General features: G+C 44.3%; 1 protein-coding gene across 1 annotated transcript in view; it reads left to right on the top strand.

Moving 5' to 3' along the window:
- dpp6a (dipeptidyl-peptidase 6a) overlaps nt 1-20,761 on the top strand; it is a 656,996-nt gene that overhangs the window by 399,323 nt on the left and 236,912 nt on the right. The window contains exons 6-7 of the mRNA XM_048605902.1: nt 2,863-2,915; nt 11,250-11,331. Of these exons, the coding sequence (XP_048461859.1) occupies nt 2,863-2,915; nt 11,250-11,331 (135 nt within the window). The remainder of the gene's footprint in view (nt 1-2,862; nt 2,916-11,249; nt 11,332-20,761) is intronic.

Consider the following 20,761-nt stretch of genomic DNA (forward strand, 5'->3'; position numbering starts at 1 on the left):
TAGTCTACACAAACCAGCTGTAGCGCCGGCGTACGTGCAGGACTGAAACTTCGAAAAGAGATGGGAGTCTCGGTGGTCAGTTAGAGAGCCGTTTGGAGACCACTTCTCACGAAGAGTCCCTGGACTCGAGACATTGACTTTGCTTCTTATCCACAGATACTGTGTTTGCTCAGCAGTTTCTGTCGACATTGAAGCTTGTTTGTGAATTGCACGTCAATTCCGCATGTTTATTAATATCTTCCTGCATTTTGTTACCACAGTTCCTGACCATTTTGTGCAAGTTTTGAAAGTGTATTTTCAGTTCCTGAACCCAAATGGTGTTAGCACTGCTGCCTCACAGCGCCAGGGACCTGGGTTCGATTCCAGCCTTGGGCGACTGTCTGTGTGGAGTTTGCACATTCTCCCTGTGTCTGCGTGGGTTTTCTCCGGGTGCTCCAGTTTCCTCCCACAGTCCAAAGATGTGCAGGTTAGGCGGATTGGCCATGCTAAATTGCCGATAGTGTTCAGGGAGGTAGAGGGTGTATATTAGGTGGGTCATAGGGGGATGGATCTGGGTGGGATGCTCTGAGGTTCGGTGTGGACTTGTTGGGCCGAAGGGCCTGTTTCCACACTGTAGGGATTCTAATTCTAATTCTAATTCTAATTCTAAAAATATTCATGTTCGAACAGCTACAGTATGGAAAGAGGCCATTCTGCCCATCGAATCTGCACCAACCCTCTGGAGAGCAACCCACCAAGACCTAGCCCCTTACTCTCTCCCCATAACCCTGCACTTACTATGGCTAATCAACTGGTCTGGACATCTCTAGACACTACAGGGCAATTTACCAGGCCCATTCCACATAACCTGCACATCCTTGGACTTGTTAATGGTGAACTTGAACTCTACTATCAGTGGAATACCACTTCCCACCTTTAAACCTCCAGGACAGGCTCAAACCTACAATGACTGACTCTTGTCTGTAACTGCTTGGGTCAGAACAGTTTGTCCTCTGTCTGCTGGAAAGGGGGCGATGGGCATAAGATGCACCTGAGGGACTTGCAGTCATAATGCACAGTGACACTCAGTGTAGGTGCGAAGGAGTGTTGCCTACTTTCGGATGAGACATTGAGCTAAAGTCCCATCCACCTTCTCAGGTTGACATGAAAGATCCCCTAGCACTATTTCAAATAAAAACAGGGGCTATATTTTCTGGTTGCCTGGCTAGTTTTTACCTTTCAAACCCACATCACTAAAACTAATTCTGTGAGGAATAACCATACTGCTGTTGGAGTTTCCAAATTGGCTGCCACATATCCCTGAACCACAACAGTGCACTCCAAAAATGTATTAATTGGCTCCGAGTTCCTTTGCAACATTCTCATGCCACGATAGGTGCCATATAAATGCATTTTGCATTTTACAGTCTTGAAGAAAACATACTTATGACAAGACGGGCTGAATAGTCTCCTAATGCATGTATCATTCTAGACTAATATGTGGAATGGCTGGGTTGTCTTATGAGGATAGATTGGGCAGGCTGTGCTGAAATCCATTGGAGGCAGCAAGATTGAAACCTACATGGTTCTGAGGTGTCTTGACAGGGTGGATGTAGGAAAGATGTTTCTTCTTGTAGCAGAATCTAGAATGAGAGGTCAGTGTTTAAAAATGAGAGGTTCCCGTCGAAGGCAAAAGTGAGGAGAATTATTTTTTTCTCTCTCCGAGGTCTCCAAGCCTTTGGAACACCATTGCTGAAATGATGGGGGAAGCAGAGTGTTTTAATATTCTTAAGACAGATGAGGATAGATCCTTGAGGTCAGGCAGGAAGGCAAAAAGGTTCCGGGGGGGTAATTGGAGGTGAAGGGTACAATAGGATCAGCCGAGCTTTTACGAAGTGATAGGGCAGGTTTGAGAGATCGAAATGCTCATTTTGCTCCCAATTTATATGTTTATATGTACATTAACTGGGAAAGCCATATTCTAAGGTTAAACCATGAGGTGAGGAAGAATGCTGAGCCTTAAAATAAGAAAAGGCGAAAGTTTAACAAATCGGTAAGTTATTTACACACAGTCATCAATATTTAGTATTAATTTAGAAACATAGAAAGTAGGAACAAGAGTAGACCATTCAGCCCCTCAAGCCTGCTTTACCAATTTATATGATCATGGATGATCATCCAACTCAATCCCCTATTTCTGCTTTCTCCCCATACTCTTTGATTTCTTTATCCAAAAAATACTATATCTAATTCGTTCTTGAAAACATTCAATGTTTTGCCTCAACTGCTCTCTGTGGCAGAGAATTCCACAGGCTCACCACTCTCTGGGAGAAGGTCATTTCTCCTCAGCTCAGTCCTAAGTAACCTGCTCTGTATCCTTACCCCTGCGACCCCTGGTTCTGCCGTTAACCCTGGTATTGATCTTCTACATGCTAACCTTGGAACTACTCAAAAAGGGGAGAATCTGATGAAGAGATTGAAGGGTCTTGCGGGATTTAAGGACCTTCTCCATAAATGTTTTCTAATCTTGTCAACTCAACTTGCCCATAGCAGCAGGCCAGATTGCAGACGTACTCTGAAAATGAAAACATTTGTGTCAAAAATCTGAAAGACATAGCAAAAAGTAAATTTAGTTTTATCTCAAACTATTTGATAATAAAACAGTCACAGAACAGGGGTTGCACTGTGAGTGATATGGAAACCATTCACTCAAGAATTAATCTAATGTTGATTTATATGTTAGGTTTCAAGTTAATCTCTCTGGCCGTTTTGTTATCTGTGGTAACTTTGTTATACTGAATGCAGAGAATGGAACAGAGGGACCTAAACATTGTTACCTAATGCACATCATACATTAATGCGTCTCCTTGTTTTTCTTTCCAGACTCATCGGCATTCTTTCACAGCCTACTACACCCTGTGTAATTTACACACTTGGTAAGTAACAAACTCCTATTATTTCCCATAAGCAGCTGATTTGCTGCTGTGGTAGGGCTGAGACTATTTGATCTCTGAGTTAGTTTCAGACCGAAGCAGGCTCAATAACAGGCACAACACAAGCTTGTGAGACGGTAATGTGCAGCTTCCTCTTTCAATAGCACAAGATCAGATATATCACAGCTGAGGTGTAAATTGAAATCGAGAACAATGCATGCTATGGACTGATGCGAATTACAATTTATGGCTCTTAATGACATGTTGGATTTGAATTGGACTTTTTATAAATGAAGGCAATTTGCGATAAAGTGGAGGTATTTCATGATAAAAATATTTTAATGACAAAAATATCCTGTTTTCAACCCACCTGCTGCCCACCTTGCGTCTCGCTACCCAATACAGAGCAATCTAAGTGATCAGGATCTACCAGCTGACATCCTGTGGGCTAAGGAATGGGAAGTTTAAAAAGTAGGAATAGGCCATTCGGCCCTTTGAGCCTGTTTGGCTGTTCCATATGGTCATGACTGATCATCCAACTCAGTATTCTGTTCGCACTTTCTCTCCATACCTTTCAATCATTTTAGCCCTAAGAATAATATCGAAGTTCTTGAACACATTTGAAACGTTCACAGAAGACGGGAAGTCACTAATAAATTATGTATGTTAAGCCCTGTGTGTTGAATGGCAGGCTTTGAACTATCACCAGAAGAGTAGTTCTTGGTAAGCAGGTTCAGGACAAGTCAGGGGCCCTGTGCAAAGAATAGAATGGATTCCTTGCAGGAAGCAAGGTGTGAGGAGGTGTATTTGAGGTAACTGTGGGAGTCATTCAGCTTGTAATGAATGTTCGTGGACACCCCATCCTCAGAAATGGAAACCAAAGTATTGAGGGAGGGAAGGAAAGAGTCAAGAGATGGACTAGGTACAACTAAGAACAGGGTGGAAATTGGAAGCATAAATTGATTAATTTTTCCAATTCAGAATGACAGTAGGAAGTAGCACCACGGACATCAGTGTATTCGGAGAAAGAGTTGTGGGTAGGTGGTCCGAGTAGGACAAGAACAAGGAATGTTCCATATCGCTCACAAGGAGACAGGGATTACTGGTACCCATAGCCATGGGCTAGGAGCTGGAATGCTGTGGAGGGGAGAGCTGCGGGAGAGACTGAGGTCTGCGACATTAATTTTGATTCCAACAAAGTCTCATTGCATCAGCTCAAAAACAGGGCAAGGAAACCTCCTACTGATTATATTGTACCATCCTCCCCTGGTTGATGACTCTGTGGTCCTCCATGTCAAACACCATCTGAAGGAAGCACTGAGGATGGCAAAGGCACAACATGTACTCTGGATGGGAGACTTCAGTGTCCATCACCAAGCCTGGCTGGCAGCAGTACTACTGTTCGAGCTGATCAGGTCCTAAAGGACATGGCTGCTAGACTGGCTCTGTAGCAGGTGGTGAGGGAACCAACAAGAGGGGAAAACATACTTGACCTCATCCTTACTAATCTGCCAGCTGCAGTTCCATCTGTCCAAGACAGTATCGGTAAGAGCAATCACCGCTCAGTCCTTGTGGAGTCGAAGTCCCACCTTCACATTGAAAATAACCTCCATTATGTTGTGTAACACCGTTACTGCACTAAATGGGACAGATTTTGAACAGATCTAACAACTCAAGACTGAGCATCCATGAGATGCCATGGGCCATCAACAGCAGCAGAATTATACTCCAGCTCAATCTGTAAACTCATGGCCTGGCATAACCTCCACTCAACCATTATCATCAAGCCAGGCGATCAACCATGGTTCATTTGAGAGTGCAGGAGGACATGCCCGAAGCAGCTCAGGCATACCTGAAAATGAAGTATCAATCTGGTGAAACTACAAAACAGGATAACTTGCATGCCAAACAGCATAAGCGGCAAGTGATAGACAGAGCTAAGTAATCCCATGACCAATGGATCAGATTAAGCTCTGCAGCCCTGCCACATCCAGTCATGAATGGTGGTGGACAATCCCCATCCTCAATGATAGGGGAGCCCAGCACATCAGTGCAAAAGCTAAGGCTGATGCATTTGTAACAACCTTCAGCCAGAAGTGCCAAGTAGACCATCCATCTCAGCCTCCTCCTGTGGTACTTAGCAGCACAGAAGCTAGTCTTCAGCCAATTCAATTCACTCCGTGGGATATCAAGAAACAGTTGGAGACATTGGATACTGCAAAGGTTACGGGTCCTGACAGCATTCCAACAATAGTACTAAAGACATGCTCCACAACTTGCCGCTCCCCTAGCCAAGCTGCTCCAGTACAGTTACAACATTGACATCTACCCAACAATGTGGAAAATTGCCAGGAATGATTTCTACTTAAAAAGCAGGACAAATCCAACCCGGCCAATTACCGCCCCATCAGTTTACTCTTGACCATCAGTAAAGTGATGGAAGGTGCCATCAACAGTGCCATCAAGCAGCACCTGTTCAGCAATAACCCACTCAGTGATGCCCAGTTTGGGGTCCGCCAGGGCCATTCAGCTCCTGACCTCATTACAGCCTTGGTTCAAACATGAAGAGCTGAATTCCAGAGGTGAAGTGAGAGTGACAGCCCTTGACATCAGACTGCATTCACCCCAGTTTGGCATCAAGGACCCCTAGCAAAACTGGACTCAATAGGTATCCATGGCAAACTCTCTGCTAGTTGGAGTTGTACCCGGCACATAGGAAGATGGTTGTGGCTGTTGGAGGTCAGCCATCTCAGATCCAGGACATCTCTGCAGGAGTTCCTCAGGGTAGTGCGCTCAATCTAACCATCCTCGGCCTTTTCATGAACGACCTTCCCTCCATCATAAGGTCAGAAGTGGGATATTCGCCAATGTTTGCACAATGTTCTGCACCATAAATGACCCCTGAGATACGGAAGCAGTCCATGTGCAAATGCAAGAAAACCTGAACAATATCCAAGCTTGGGTTGATAAATGGCAAGTAACATTCAGCTCTTGCTATTCAATGGCGTTACCATCACTGAGTCCCCACTATCATCTTGAGTGTTACTATTGACTGGAAACAGAACTGGATGAGCCATATGAATACTGTGATTGTAAGAACAGGTAAGAGGCTAAGAAACCTGCAGCATGTAATTCACCTCCTGACTCCCCAGAGTCAGGATACCATTGACAAGGCGCAAGTCAGGCATGTGAGGGAATATTCCCCACTTGCCTGAATGAATGCCACCCAAGTACATTTAAGAAGCTTGATATTATCCAGACAAAGCAGTCAGTTTATCGGCATCACATCCACAACATTCAGCGCCCCCCACCACCGACAATCAATAACAGCAGTGTGTGCTATCTACAAGATGCACTTCAGAAATTCACCAAGACCTTTTAGCAGCACCTTCCAAACCCAGGACCACTTCAGTCTAGAAGAACAAGGACAACAGATACATGGGAACACCACCATCTGCAAGTGCCATTTAAAGCCACTGACCATCCGGACTTGGAAATGTATTGCCATTCCTTTACCATCACTGGGTCAAAATTCTGGAACTCCCTCCCTCAGAGCACAACAAATAAACAGCAGTGGTTGAAGAAAGCCACTGACCACAACATTCTCCACGGCAACTAGTGATGGACAATCAATGCTGGCTCAGTCATAGCCTCCTTTCTGTCTGAGTGGCTGGCAGCTCTTGGGGGCAGTATCCACCACACTGAGGGCTTCATGGCTTGGAAAGCCTGAGACTGACCAATTAACTGCCTGAGGATATTTAAATCCCATGGGGAGTCCCCCAGAAATGCAGCACAGGAAGCTCCCTCAGAGTCCACACTAGAAGTGATGCATGATAGGAATGATGAAAGATGGGCATGATGAAAAATGGGGGCGCTGAAAGATGGGGGTAATGAAAGATGGGGGCAATGAAAAATGGGCATGATGAGAGATGGGGGCAATGAAAGATGGGCATGATGAAAGATGGAGGCGATGAAAGATGGGCATGATGAAAGATGGAGGCGATGAAAGATGGGCATGATGAAAAATGGGGGCGATGAAAGATGGGGGTGATGAAAAATGGGGCTGATGAATGATTCACTTCTACTTTAGAGGTGATGGTAGGGAAACGATTCATCAAATCAACAGCTGTGGAAATGTAGTAATAGATGGAACCTCAAAGGTTAGCGAGTTGGAGGTTTGGAAATGGTGCTTTAATAACTTGGGGTGAAATTATTTTAAGGGATTCAGAAGAAATTGGAGTTCTACAGAGAGAATGGGGTGAAGCTAGTAAGGAGTACAAAGAACTTTTGAGAGGTGTCCTTCACAGTGATTGAAACAATGCAAGTACAGAGGTCCCAGAGAATTTCAATGTCAAGGGAATGGTCAAGAATATGCTTTGTCGAGTTTATAGGTTTAGGTTTACAATTCAGGAAGTAGATTACAAGTGGATATGAGATGGAGACTGAAGCACTAAAGAGTAGGAGTCACTCAATGTAAAAGTGGGAAGTTATCTCAGTGTAAAATTCAGTATTGCTGCTGGAGGACATATGTTTTGAAGGAGAGATGAGGTTAGGTGCTTGAAGAAAGTGAAGATGCCACAGGGGCAGGAAAGTCCCAAAGTGGAGCGCTTGATGATAATTACAACTTTAGGTGAGCTGTCTGTATGAGGAGGATGTTGTTAATGCTGGCTCCTAGAAGCCACGCTGCATAGAGAGACTGACAAGACAAGTAGAGGAGGAAACAGTTGTGGTTATTACTCATTATGAGCTGGCAATGAATGTCTGGATAGGTTGTTTGGAAGATGCCAGGAAAGGCACAGAAAATTTGGCTTTATTCAGGAGGAACTGAAACCTGGTAATTGGATTAGATAGGGAGATTTTCATGGTCTTGCCATTTCAGAGCCGGAAGAGTTAGCTGCTCCTCTGCAAAAGCAAAATATTGAGAAAGCTGTGCCACCTACTGGCGATACAAAGTATTAAACCAATGGCTGTATTAAACTGGAGAATGAACAGCACCTACAGCAAATCATGATCTTTGTGAATGAGACTTATTCTTTACGCCATTATCATTTCTCCATTCGAAAGTCAGAAGGTTATTTAGCTAATCTAGGATTCACAGTCTTTCAGTTGATGCTTGCTGTGGGTGAACTAAGGATCGTGAATGTATGTATCAATTAATTACTTTGCGAAATTAAAAAGTGAGATATCACCATTATAGGAGGTTTAAGAACTAAACTTAATGACCTTACATCACTTGTAAGGAAGTTCTTTGATTATAAAACAAAGAATGGCTTTTATTTTTACGGCACTTTTCCTAACTGAGGACGATAAACCAACAAGCTGAGCCTAAGACCTGCTGAACCTGGATATATCGAGGTTCGAGTTGACAATTGAAGGTAAAATTCACAGCACAGAAGTGACAGTTATGAACATTCAAAACATGAGGAGGCCTGCATATCTCTGCTTGAGACTCACAGCCCAAGCATCGCCATCTCTCCTGCCATTAACATCTTGTAGTGGGAGAAGAGGGGGGAGTTATCATTGATCAGAAGCTGAATGAACTGGGTCATATGAACACTAAGGCCCAGAGCCTGACTTCCAAAAGTCTCAGCTCTTTTTCACCTGTGATGTGCAATGGAATATTCACCACTCACCTGGATGGATAAAGCTGTGGCCACAGCCATTTAAGGTAAGGGACAGAAGGTTTAGCAGGGATGTGAGGAAAAACTTGTTCACCCAGAGTTTGGTGAGAATCTGAAACTCACTGCCTGTAAGGATAGTAGAGGCAGAAACCGTCATAACATTGAAGAAGGATTTAGATATGCAGTTGCATACCAAGGTACACAAGGCCAAGTGCTAGGAAATGGGGTTGGTTTTCTGAAGAAGGGTCTAGGCCCGAAACGTCAGCCTTCCTGCTCCTCTGATGCTGCTTGGCCTGCTGTGTTCATCCAGCTCTACACCTTGTTATCTTAGGTAGTTATTGTTGGGCGAAAGATCCTTCTCCTGTTCTGGAGACCTCTATGACTTAGCCTAGCCAGCACAGTAGTTTACCCAATTGATGCCCCTGCCTCTCGATCGCATGTTTCCCCCCAATCCGTCATTGTTACACAGTGGCTACAGTATAAGCAATCTACAATGTCCACTGCTGCAACTCATTGGCCCCCACTAATCTCCACCCTATCAGCCCATACCACCTGGAGGCTTCCCTTGGTCTTGTCATCCCCATATGCAACACCTTTCAGCAATAAAGCAACAATATGAAGATTTTAAGATGCAGCGTAGAAGAGTGTGAAAACTACTTGGAATCCACGGGAGAGTTCTGTTCATGAACTCAATAGCAACACAGGAATGTTAGCGAGGGCTCTCCCAGTGCCTGCAGCTCCAACACAGCCCAGTTGGCCTCTTCCCGAGAGAAGAGGAGTCCGGTTAGAGGAGCCTACAGCCAGATTGCTGAGCTCCAACGACAGATTTAGTCCCTAAGTTACAACCATCCCAGGATCAGGAATAGTCAACAACTCACAGCTCATTTTATGGAAGTATGAAGAAATATTTACAGGGAACTGCAGAGAAATAGATTCTTCAACGGATTTGTGAAACCTGAGGATTCCTGTGAGCTCAGCATCACTTCTCACTCGAGTGGGCTAGGATTGGAGGGGAAGTTTTCTTAAGATTCAAGGCTGGGCCAGCATTTATTTCCCATCCCTAATTGCCCTTGAGAAGGTGGTGGTGAGCTGCCTTCATTAACTGCTGCAATCCACAATGCCCTTAGGGGGTAAATGCCAGGATTTGGACCCAGCCACAGTGAAGACACAGCGATATATTTCCAAGTCAGGATGGTGAGTGGCTTGGTGGGCAACTTGCAGGGGGTGGTGTTCCCATGAATCTGCTGCCCTTGTCCTTCTAGATGGTTGTGGTCATGAGTTTGGAAGGTGCTTTCTGAGAATCCCTGGTGGATTTCTGCAGTGCATTTTGTAGATGGTACACACAGTTGGCACTCAGTGTTGGTTGTGGAGGAAGTGAATATTTGTGGCTGAGGTGCCAATCAAGCGTCCTGAATAATGGCAAGCTTCTTGAGTATTGTTGGAGCTGCACCCATCCAGGCAAGTGGGGAGTATTCCATCACACTCCTAGGTGGATGGTGGACAGGCCTTTGGGAGTGAGGAGGTGAGTTATTCACTGCAGGATTCCTAAACTCTGACCTATTCTTGTGGCCACAATATTTATATGGCCAGTCCTGTTCAGTATCTGGTCAATGGTAAGGCCCAGGATGTTGATAGTGGGAGATTCGATGATGGTAATATCATTGAGTGTCAAGGAGCAATGGTTAAATTCTCTCTCGTTTTAAAATAACAGCCTGGTTTATCCTCCCCTTGTTAGGAAGCTGCTGCACTCTCTAAAGACGTGTCCTGAAAATGTTACAATTATCAGTCAAGCAATGATGAGAGATAAACCCAGAGAATACTGGAGAAACTCAGTAGGTCTGGCACCATCTGTAGAGAGAGAAATGTTTTGAGTGTGGTACGGCTCTTCTTCAAAACTCCGTGTTTTCAGATTTCCAGCATCCATACTGTTTTGCTTTTAAATGAATAATGGACTCCTGGATATCCCAAATTTGGCATTATTATGGTTAGCCAGCACCGCCCATTCCCCCTGTCTGTGCCAATAAGAGATATTCTCACTGTATTAGGCATTCAGGGGGACTAGCATCCAAAACAGAGTTTATATTCCCTGTACAGCAGTGTTAAATCCTGATGTGCTAACTTCTTCCAAGCTCATTTTGACAAATCATAAGAAACAGGAATCTGAAGGAACATAAATATAGATCAAAACCTTTGTCACTTCCTGCTTTAGTCAATGACAGCTCTCTGTATTTGGGGATTTTAAAATGCTTGCTTCTGGACATTCCTGTATTGTCTCGAGGGGGACCTGTGACTAATGTTTGCTGCCAGTTCTGAGGAAGAGTTGAAACATTAAATTTGTTTCTCACTCCACAGACGCTGCCAGACCTGCTCCAGTATTCTCTGTCTTTGTTTCAGGTTTCCAATATCTGCAGTACTTTGCTCTCTTCTGTCGTACAAAATGCTCAAGTGATGAGACTCTGATAACACATTGTGGAGCTGGAGGAACACAACAGGCCAGGCAGCATCGGAGGAGCAGAAAAGCTGACGTTTCGGGTCAGGACGCTTCTTCTGAAGAGTTTTCTCATTAAAAATGTGGAGCGTGGTAAATGCCATGGCTGTTTTATAGCTGTGTTCCTCCAGCTCCACACTGTGTTATCTCAGACTCCAGCATCGGCAGTTCTTACTATCTCTGGATGAGACTCTGATGTTTTTTTCCTGCTATTTCCTTCTGATACAGGGAGCACCTCACCTTGAATCCACCTGAGGTTAGGGATGCCGAATTGCAGTATGCGGGCTGGGGAGTCCGAGGCCAACAGCTGGTGAGGACCTGTTTGATTTTGTTCATACAGAAATACTCTTGTTTCGTCTGCATCTCCAAGGGCTCCACGAACTCTTCTGAGTCAAAGTGAAGTTTGAACACGACCAAGGAAGCTGGAAGGCTGCAAAGTTCTGTCATCAGATGCTTTCTGAATCTAGATTTTCCTCCCATCTGGGTTGGTAATGTTCAGGTTGACATTTCGAGAAGAGTTTTCTGGTTAAAAGTGTGGAGCATGGTAAATGCCATGACTGTTTTATAGCTACAAAGGGCGCTGAATGTCCGTAGCTTGGTAGCCGCTTCGATGATTCAACATGTAGTTTGTACCCTCTCACACTTCTTTGGTACTCTGGACATTCATTAATTTCTGGCATTTGCCTGAGTTCCAGCGTATGAACATTGCTCCTCTGTTATGAGCCATATGCAATACTGTGTGGCTCAGCTTTTCACTTCAACAATCCAGTCTCCAGTTAAATCACAAACGGATAGTACAGATTTGATTGTTCAGCCACTTCAGCCATTTTTGGGTGATGGCCAACATTATTAGCATAACTTTTAAGGTGATTGTATACAATCATAGAGCTGTATAGAACAGAAACAGACCCTTCAGTTCAACTCGTTCATGCTGACCAGATATCCCTAATTAATCTAGTCCCACTTGCCAACATTTTGGTCCATATCTCTCTAAACCCTTCCTATTCATGTACACATCTAGATGCCTTTTAAATGTTGTAACTGTACCAGCTTCCACCACTTCCTCTAGCAGCTCATTCCATGCACGCACCACCCTCTGCGTGAAAAAGTTGCCCTTTAGATCCCTTTTAAATATTTCCCCTCTCACCTTAAACCTATGCCCTCTAGTTTTGGACTCCCCTGCCTACAGCAAAAGACCTTGACTATTCACCCCATCCATGCCACTCATAATTTTATAAACCTCGATAAGGTCACCCCTCAGCCTCCAACACTCCACAGAAAGTATCCCCAGCCTATTCAGCCGCTCCCTTTCGGTTAAACCCTCCAACCCTGGCAACATCCTTGTAAATCTTTTCTGAACCCTTTCAAGTTTCACAACATCCTGCCCATAGCAGGGAGACCAGAATTGCATGCAGTATTCCAAAAGTGGCCTAACCAATGTGCTGTACAGCTGCAACATGCCCTCCCAACTCCTATACTCAGTGCACTGCCCAATAAAGCATGGTTAGAGTGTGGTGCTCACTCCTGCAAGGAGTTGAGGTGAGTAGCATGTTTGCATTTAAAAGGAAGCTCGGAACTCGCATAAGATAAGAAAGGAATAAACACTGATAGAGTTAAATGGAGAAGACGGAAAGAGGCTTATGTGGATTGGGATTGACCTATTGGGCCAAGTGGCCATTTTTGTGCTGTAAATACTCTTAATCCAATATAATGTATCCCATTCTCTTTTGCAAGTTGCTATGGAATGTGCTCCCACCACCCTGTTGAGCAGCCCATTTCAGATCATCAACACTGCCTGCATTAAAATAGACACCTTATCGCCTCCCTGGAACTTCTGCCAATCATCTTCAAAATCATGAGACACACATGGCATCTGATTTTGCTACCAATGGCAGCACTTTGAAATCGTCCGCATTCATGTTTTCCTGCCATTTTTCTGCCCACTTACATCTCATGTCCAACTCATGGCATTATTTCCAAGCTGTCAGCTCTGATCTCGCAGTCCTCGTTGACACGTGACAATATAACGTAATCTCAGTCCATGTCCCCGGCTGATAACAGGCAAGTGAGTGTATATCATCAAATATTAAACTGGGGAAGTAAAAATGACATCAGCTGGAAGTAAACTCAAGAACAGCAGAATTCAGCGACTAGGTGGTTTAGTTTTTGCAGAAAGCCTGAAGGGCAAACACTGCCAGGAATCTCACATTGCAGTGCGTACAGCGATGAGACAGCTGAGCATTATGGCTGACAATATTTTACTGTCAAACGAAATTCCGAAGGAGCTACTTTGAAATACCAACTCAAGCAGCTGCACTTTGGCATATCCGAATGTAAAATTCCCCAGGGGAGTTGTCCTATTGAACATAAGCAGGGATCAGCAGGATACCATTTATCCAATTTACATTTCATAAACTGAGCATTAATGATTGCACAAGAGAGTGGCAGAATGCAACAGGGGCAGCAGAAGGAGGAAATAAAATCAAAAAGGGGAGCAGGGACCTAACATTTCCAGCTGCCAATCAGAGTCAGGAGACATCACCGTCACTGATATCCAAGACCCACATACTGCAAGTGCGGGAATAAGAGTAAAAATTGCTGGAAAAACTCAGCAGATCCAGTAGCATCCATGGAGAGTGAAGCAGAGTTAACACTTCCGTTTGACGACCTGTTTCCCAGAAGTGTGTATTGATCGGTGCGGCACACAACGGCATATTGCCAGACGGTGTAGGGACTAAGGGAAGAGGGAACATGACATTGAGACACAGGGTAAGCCAGATGCAGCAGGCTAGAGGGGCTGAATGGCCCACCCCTGCTTCTGATTTAAAGGAAATTGCCAGTCAGGGTTAAACAGCAGCTAAAAACCCTGATGGGGCGCTGCATCAAAAACATAATTAGTTAACGGAAAGTTATAAAAGGTGATCAGAAACTTACAAAAACATCTTAGTTGTCTGGAGTGACGATGCATCCCAGCCATGTGGGCTCCAAGTTTCTCTGTCCCTATGCTGTATTGGCCAGATAACTCCTACTCTCCGAAACAGTGCGATGGAATCTTTCACATCCATCTGAGGCTTTGTGGTGTTTTAGTGTGTGTAGGTGGTCGAACTCTATTTAGTCTTTGTGATGTAGGGTGTGTTTCTCATACGTGTTTTAGCTCAGTTGGTTAGATGGCTGCTTTGTGTTGCAGACTAATACCATCAACAGGGGTTCAATTCCCATGCCAGCCAACTTTAAAATGAATCCAGGCTTGAGGGCCCATATGACCTCAAACTGTTCTGTGAGAGAAATAGGCAATACTCCATCAGTTATCTGTTATATTTCTGTCCCCACTTATCATTTTTATTGCTGCAAACTGAAATGAAAATCAGGAGTGAAAGCCAGCCATTGATTCAATATTCCGCTACTGCCCAGAGTTGAACATACTTGCTTGGAGCTTGTCCATTACTAGTATTAGTTTAACCAGCGTATATCTACTCAATGACTCCTGTTCTTCCCTTTGTGATAGAGGTGTCTCATTGTCTTCCTTGCACTCCCCTGTCTAATGAGAATTAAATAGAACTGTGGCTGGGGCCTCTGCTGTACAAATGTTCAAAGGTGCAAACGACCGAGCAGATCTTATGAATGACGACAATGATTGTAGTAAAGAGATGGGCTTGTGTTTTCAGTTATCCTTTTGCGTCTCTGGTCTAAGTGAATAACAAAGAAAAAAGCCAAGTACAGTAAGAGCAGCTTCTATCTAATGAAAATCCCATTTTTGCACTCAAAATGTATAGACTGTTTCTGAGTTATAGCCTGAAATCTCATTCTGAAGAGTAATTCTTCCACTGCCTAAGGTTGTCATGACAATTTATCAAGTGTGTTTTCCTGTGTGACAGCAGACTCAGTACAAGGCAATCTACCAGCCTGTTGCACTAACATTGCTTTAGCTCGTACCTATGATGCGTATTGAGTGAACTCTTACTCCCAGCAATCTCCTACGACTTAATGGCAGCCTATTGGGCATCTTCCTTCTGTGTAACCGAGGAGTTTCATTTCTCGCGGTGGTGCATGGCTTAGCACAATCGTGTAAAATTGCATGCTGTTTTGGTGCACTCAATAGCCTATTTACAACGAGTATTAACCACTGCATGAGAATAAGGCAGAATGGAATTCTAATTACTCTCAGGAGTAGGAGGAACGCAGGGCATGAGGGGACAGAAGGAGCTTAATCAAACGGTAGGCCAAAATGATGACAACATGGAAACAACCTCAAAAATCCAAAAGCTCCATACATCTTCATACAATTTTTTTTTGTACTGTGATCACTGATTGAATGCAGGAAAGGTGGCAGCCAACCTGTGCCTATAAACTGTGTTGATCAGATAATTTGTTTTAGTGATAGCAGTTTGGGTAGTAAGTATTGGCCAGATAATTCCTATTCTCCAAAATAGTGCATGGAATCTTTCACATCCATCTGAGTGCACAGAGGGGATCTTTGTGATGTTTTACTGTGTATAAGTGGTCTAACACTAACTAGTCTCTGTGAGGGAGGGTGTGTTTTTCGTATATGTTTTAGCTCAGTTGGTTGGATGGCTGTTTTATGATGCAGGCTAGTGCCAACAGCATGGGTTCAATTCCCACACTGGCTGAGGTTAACATGCAGATCACACCTTCTCAACCTCACCCCTTGTGTGAGATGCAGTAATCTCCAGGTTAAACTCACCACTAGTATCTCTCTCTAAGGAGAGAGCAGCCCTGTGGCCCTCTGGGAAAGTTTCAAATTTGCCCTTTGTATTTTGAATATAATTAATTTTAAGTTTAGACTTTTGCATTAGTGACATAGCGGTCTTTCTGTGCAAGTTTGATGTGGGGAGGTGAGGGGACGCAATAGCCTAGTGGTATAAGCATGGGACTGTTAATCCTATGACCCAGACAATATTCTGGGGACCTGGGTTCAAGTCCTGCCATGGCAGATGGTGGAATTTGAATTCAACAAATATCTGGAATTAAGAATCTAACAATGATTGTGAATCAATTGTCGGGGGGGAAAAACCCATCTGGTTCACTAATGTCCCTTTAGGGAAGGAAACTATCATCCTTACCTGGTCAGGCCTACATGTGATTCCAGACCCACAGCAATGCAGTTGACTCTGAACTGCCCTCTCAGCAATTAGGGACAGGCAATAAATGCTACCTGACCAGTGATGCCCTCATCCCATGAATGAATAAAGAAAAATAAACTTGTACATATTTCTGCAGCCATGATGACCCCTTTTAAAAAAGCATGAGGGAGGTAACTTTCAGAACTAATGGATTTTTCGGTGATTAGCAGGTGTTTGTGACAAACAACTGTGTAACAAGGTGTAGGTTAGAAATTTCTGGACCTGGTTCTTTAAGCTTAAGGGAAATACCCATACACGACAGAGAGAGGCTTTGCAGTTTTAATTTCAGATCAGAAGAATTCTACAGAAGTCCTCAGATGAAGATGGATGTATAAAACCGAGCTCCTGGGAAAGATGACAGTTAGTTAGATTTGTAAAACTCGGTTAGCTTAGAGTAAGGAGTTTAATGATGGTCTTAGACAGAAATGTTTTTTATAATAGCTACAGTAGGTTATTTGAAGGTAAAAGTGTTTATGTGCAAGTGTGTGAAATCTCCAGGAAAAGGTTAACAAATTTTCTAGACTGGGAGTTAAAGTTGCAGTTAAACTAAACTTATTGAGGTATTAGAGATAGGGATTCTCTGGTGTGAGTGCAGGGATGTTTTAGGGATCTGTAAAAGTGTTTTTAGAATCTGTACAGGAGTGCTATGATTTCGCTATGTGTTTACAAATCTTTAAGTTTGTGTTATGTGCAAATAAATTGGTTTATTCTATTTTACCTTCATCACTTTTGATTGATAAACTTCTCTTTTAATGTTAAAATTAAGTCTGCAACATTGTCTGCTTCTGTTTCAGTGAGAAACCAGCTTGTTAAAACCAAAACACAACATAATCTATCAAGGCAGATTTCAGCCTGTGATTTGACTTACCCAGTAATAATCTCAGCTGGGATCATAATATTTCTGAAAGGGCTACTGCTTGAGTCCATGGAACTTCCCTGTCAGAACTGTTTATTTGCAGCTTCTTCTGGACAAACATTCTCTCATGACAGCTGTCAGTGTTTCTGCTCCCTCACAGTTCTCTCTACATGGTCATGCAACACTGACATACTGTACATGTTGCTGATGTTAACTCCCACCTGTCACCACCCTACGCTTCCTTCAATGTCTCATGTGAAATGCAACATCTCTGACAGTGCAGCACTCCCTCGGCCCTGAGGGGTGACCTTATAGAGGTTTATAAAATCATGAGAGGCACAGATAGGGTGAATAGCCAAGATCTTTTTCCCAGGGTAGGAGAGTCTAACACTGGAGGGCATGGGTTCAAGGTGAGAGGGGAAAAATATAAAAGGGATCAATGGGGCAACTTTTTCACACAGAGGGTGGTGCGTGTAAGGAACGCATTGTCAGGGCAAGTGGTGGATGCTGGTATAATTACAACATTTAAGAAGTATAAAAACCAAAAGAACTGCGGATGCTGTAAATCAAGAACAAAAACAAAGTTGTTGGAAAAGCTCAGCAGGTCTGGCAGCATCTGTGAAGGAGAAAACAGAGTTAACGTTTCGGGTCTGGTGACCCTTCCTCAGAACTGATGGTAGCTGGGAAAACGTCAGTTTATATGCAGAAAATAGGGAGGTGTGTGGGGTAGGGAGTAAACGATAGGATAGAGCCCAAAGAGAGAGAAAAACAATTGGACAGACAAAGGAGTTGCTAACGATCAGGCTGGGAGGGTGAGTAGTTGTTAACAGAGGGTGTGTAATGGCAGGCTATGTGGTAACAAGGCCTGGTGTGTGGGTTGGGGAGCTGGGACATGGGAGAGTTTAGGCCCTAAAATTATTGAACTCAGTATTGTGTCTGGAGGGCTGTAGGGTCCCCAAGCGTAAAATGAGGTGTTGTTCCTCCAGTTTGCGTTGGGCTTCACTGGAACACTGTAGCAAGCCAGAGACAGAGATGTTGGCCAGGGAGCAGGGTGATACATTGAAGTGGCAGGCAACAGGTAGTTCAGGGTCTTTTTTGCTAGCAGAACGTAGATGTTCTGCGAAGCGATTGCCAAGTCTAGTGTAGAGGAGACCACATTGTGAGCAGCGAATGCAGTAGACTAGATTCTTGGAAGTGCAGGTGAAGTGTTGCTTCACCTGAAAGGTATGTTTGGGCCCTTGGATTCTGGGGAGGGAGGAGGTAAATGGGCAGGTGTTGCACCTTCGCCGGTTACAGGGGAAGGTGCCGTAGGGCTGTGGGGAGGTGTTGGGGGTGATGGAAGTGTGGACCAGGGTGTCACGGAGGGAATGATCCCTGCGGAAGGCGGACAAGGGAGGGGAGGGGAGTATGTGTCTGGTGGTGGCATCTTGCTGGATGTGGCGGAAATGGCATCTGATGATCTTCTGGATGTGGATGCTGGTGGGATGGTAGGTAAGGATAAGGGGAAGCTTATCGCTGTTGTGGGAGGGAAGAGAAGGGGTGAGGGCTGAAGTGCGGGAGATGGGTCGGACCTGGTTGAAGGCCCTGTTGACAACGGAGCTGGAGAATCCTCGGTTGAGGAAGAAGGTGAACATTTCGGAGGCTCCCTTGTCGAAGTTGGCCTCATCTGAACATATGCGACGGAGACGGAGGAACTGAGAGAATGGGATGGAGTCTTTACAGGAAGTGGGGTGTGAAGATGTATAGTCCAGGTAGCTGTGGGAGTCAATGGGTTTGTAATGGGTATTAGTGGCCAGTCTATCCCCAGAAATGGAAACAGAAATGTTGAGGAAGGGAAGGGAGGAGTCAAAGATAGACCAGGTGAAAGTGAGGGCAGGGTGGAAATTGGAGGTGAAATTGTTGAAGTTTTCCAATTCCAGAAGAGAGAGGGAAGCAGCACCGATGATATCATCGATGTATTGGAGAAAGACTTGTGGGTGGGGGCCGGAATAGGACTGAAACAAGGAATGTTCCATGTACCCCACGAAGAGACAGGCATAACTAGGGCCTATGCGGGTACCCATGGCCACCGCTCTTACCTGAAGAAAATGAGAGGAGTTGAAAGAGAAGTTGTTGAGGGTGAGGACAAGCTTGGCCAAGCGGAGGAGGGTGGTGGTGGATGGGGATGGTTCGGGTCTTTGCTCCAGGAAGAAGTGGAGAGCCCTAAGACCCTCCTGGTGGGGAATGGATGTGTAAAGGGATTGCACATCCATGGTAAAGAGGAGGTGGCTGGAACCGGTAAACTGGAAGCTTTGAAACCGGCGTAAGGCGTCAGATGAATCATGGATGTATGTGGGTAGGGATTAGACCGGGGGGAGAAGATTGAGTCAAGGTAGGAAGAGATGAGTTCTGTGGGGCAGGAGCAGGCTGAAACAATGGGTCTGCCTGGACAGTCCTGTTTGTGGATTTTTGGCAGGAAGTAGAAACAAGCTATGCGGGGTTGGGCAACTATTAGCTTGGAAGTGGATGGGGGGAGATCACCGGATGAAATGAGATCCGTAACCGTAGTGGATACAATGGCCTGATGTGTCATGGTGGGGTCATGGTCCAGGGGAAGGTAGGAGGAGGTATCTGAGAGCTGGCGCTCAGCCTCTGCAAGGTGGACGTCAGTATGCTAGACTATAACAGCACCACCCTTATCAGCAGGCTTGATGACAAAGTCAGGGTTAGATCTGAGTGCACGGAGTGCAGTCAGTTCGGAGGAAGATAGGTTGGATTTGTTGAGAGGGGCAGTGAAATTGAGGCGACGAATGTCACGTCGACAGTTCTCAATGAAAAGGTCCAGGTGGAGGGAGAGTGTTGGAGTTGGGCAAAGGGGTCTGTGGGTCGGTGTGCAGCACTGTAGGTGTAATTACTGTAGGTGTGCAGCACAAGAGGTGTAATTACTGTAGGTGTGCAGCAGTGTAACTGTAATTACTGTAGGTACAATTACTGTAGGTGTTATTACTGCACGTGTAAATACTGTAGGTCTGCGACACTGAAGGTGTAATTACTGTCAGAATAATTACTATAGGTGTGCAGCAGTGTAAGTGCAATTACTGCATGTATAATTACTGTAGGTGTTATTACTGTATGTGTAATTACTGTAGGTAAAATTACTATAGGTGTTATTACTGCATGTGTAATTACTGTAGGTGTGCAGCACTGTAGGTGTTTTTACTGTCAGTGTAATTACTACAGGTGTGCAGCAGTGTAACTGTAATTACTGTAGGAGTTATTACTGAATGTGTAATTACTGTAGTGTGCATCACTGTAGGTGTAATTACTATAGGTATGCAGCAGTGTAACTGTAATTACTCCAGGTAAAATTACTGTAGGTGTTATTACTGCATGTGTAAATACTGTAGGTCTGTGACACTGAAGGTGTAATTACTATCAGTGTAATTACTATAGGTGTGCAGCAGTGTAAGTGCAATTACTGCACGTATAATTACTGTAAGTGTTATTACTGCATGTGTAATTACTGTAGGTAAAATTACGAAAGGTGATATTACTGCATGAGTGCAGCACTGCAGTTGTGCAGCACAAGAGGTGTAATTACTGTAGATGTGCAGCAGTGTAAGTATAATTACTGTAGGTAAAATTACGATAGGTGTTATTTACTGCATGGTAATTACTGTAGGTGTAATTACTGTCAGTGTAATTACTATAGGTGTGCAGCAGTGTAAGTGTAATTACTGTAGGTATAATTACTGTAGGTGTTA

Source organism: Rhincodon typus, chromosome 2 (genome assembly GCF_021869965.1).
Source record: "Rhincodon typus isolate 14 chromosome 2, sRhiTyp1.1, whole genome shotgun sequence".
Classification (NCBI taxonomy): domain Eukaryota; kingdom Metazoa; phylum Chordata; class Chondrichthyes; order Orectolobiformes; family Rhincodontidae; genus Rhincodon; species Rhincodon typus.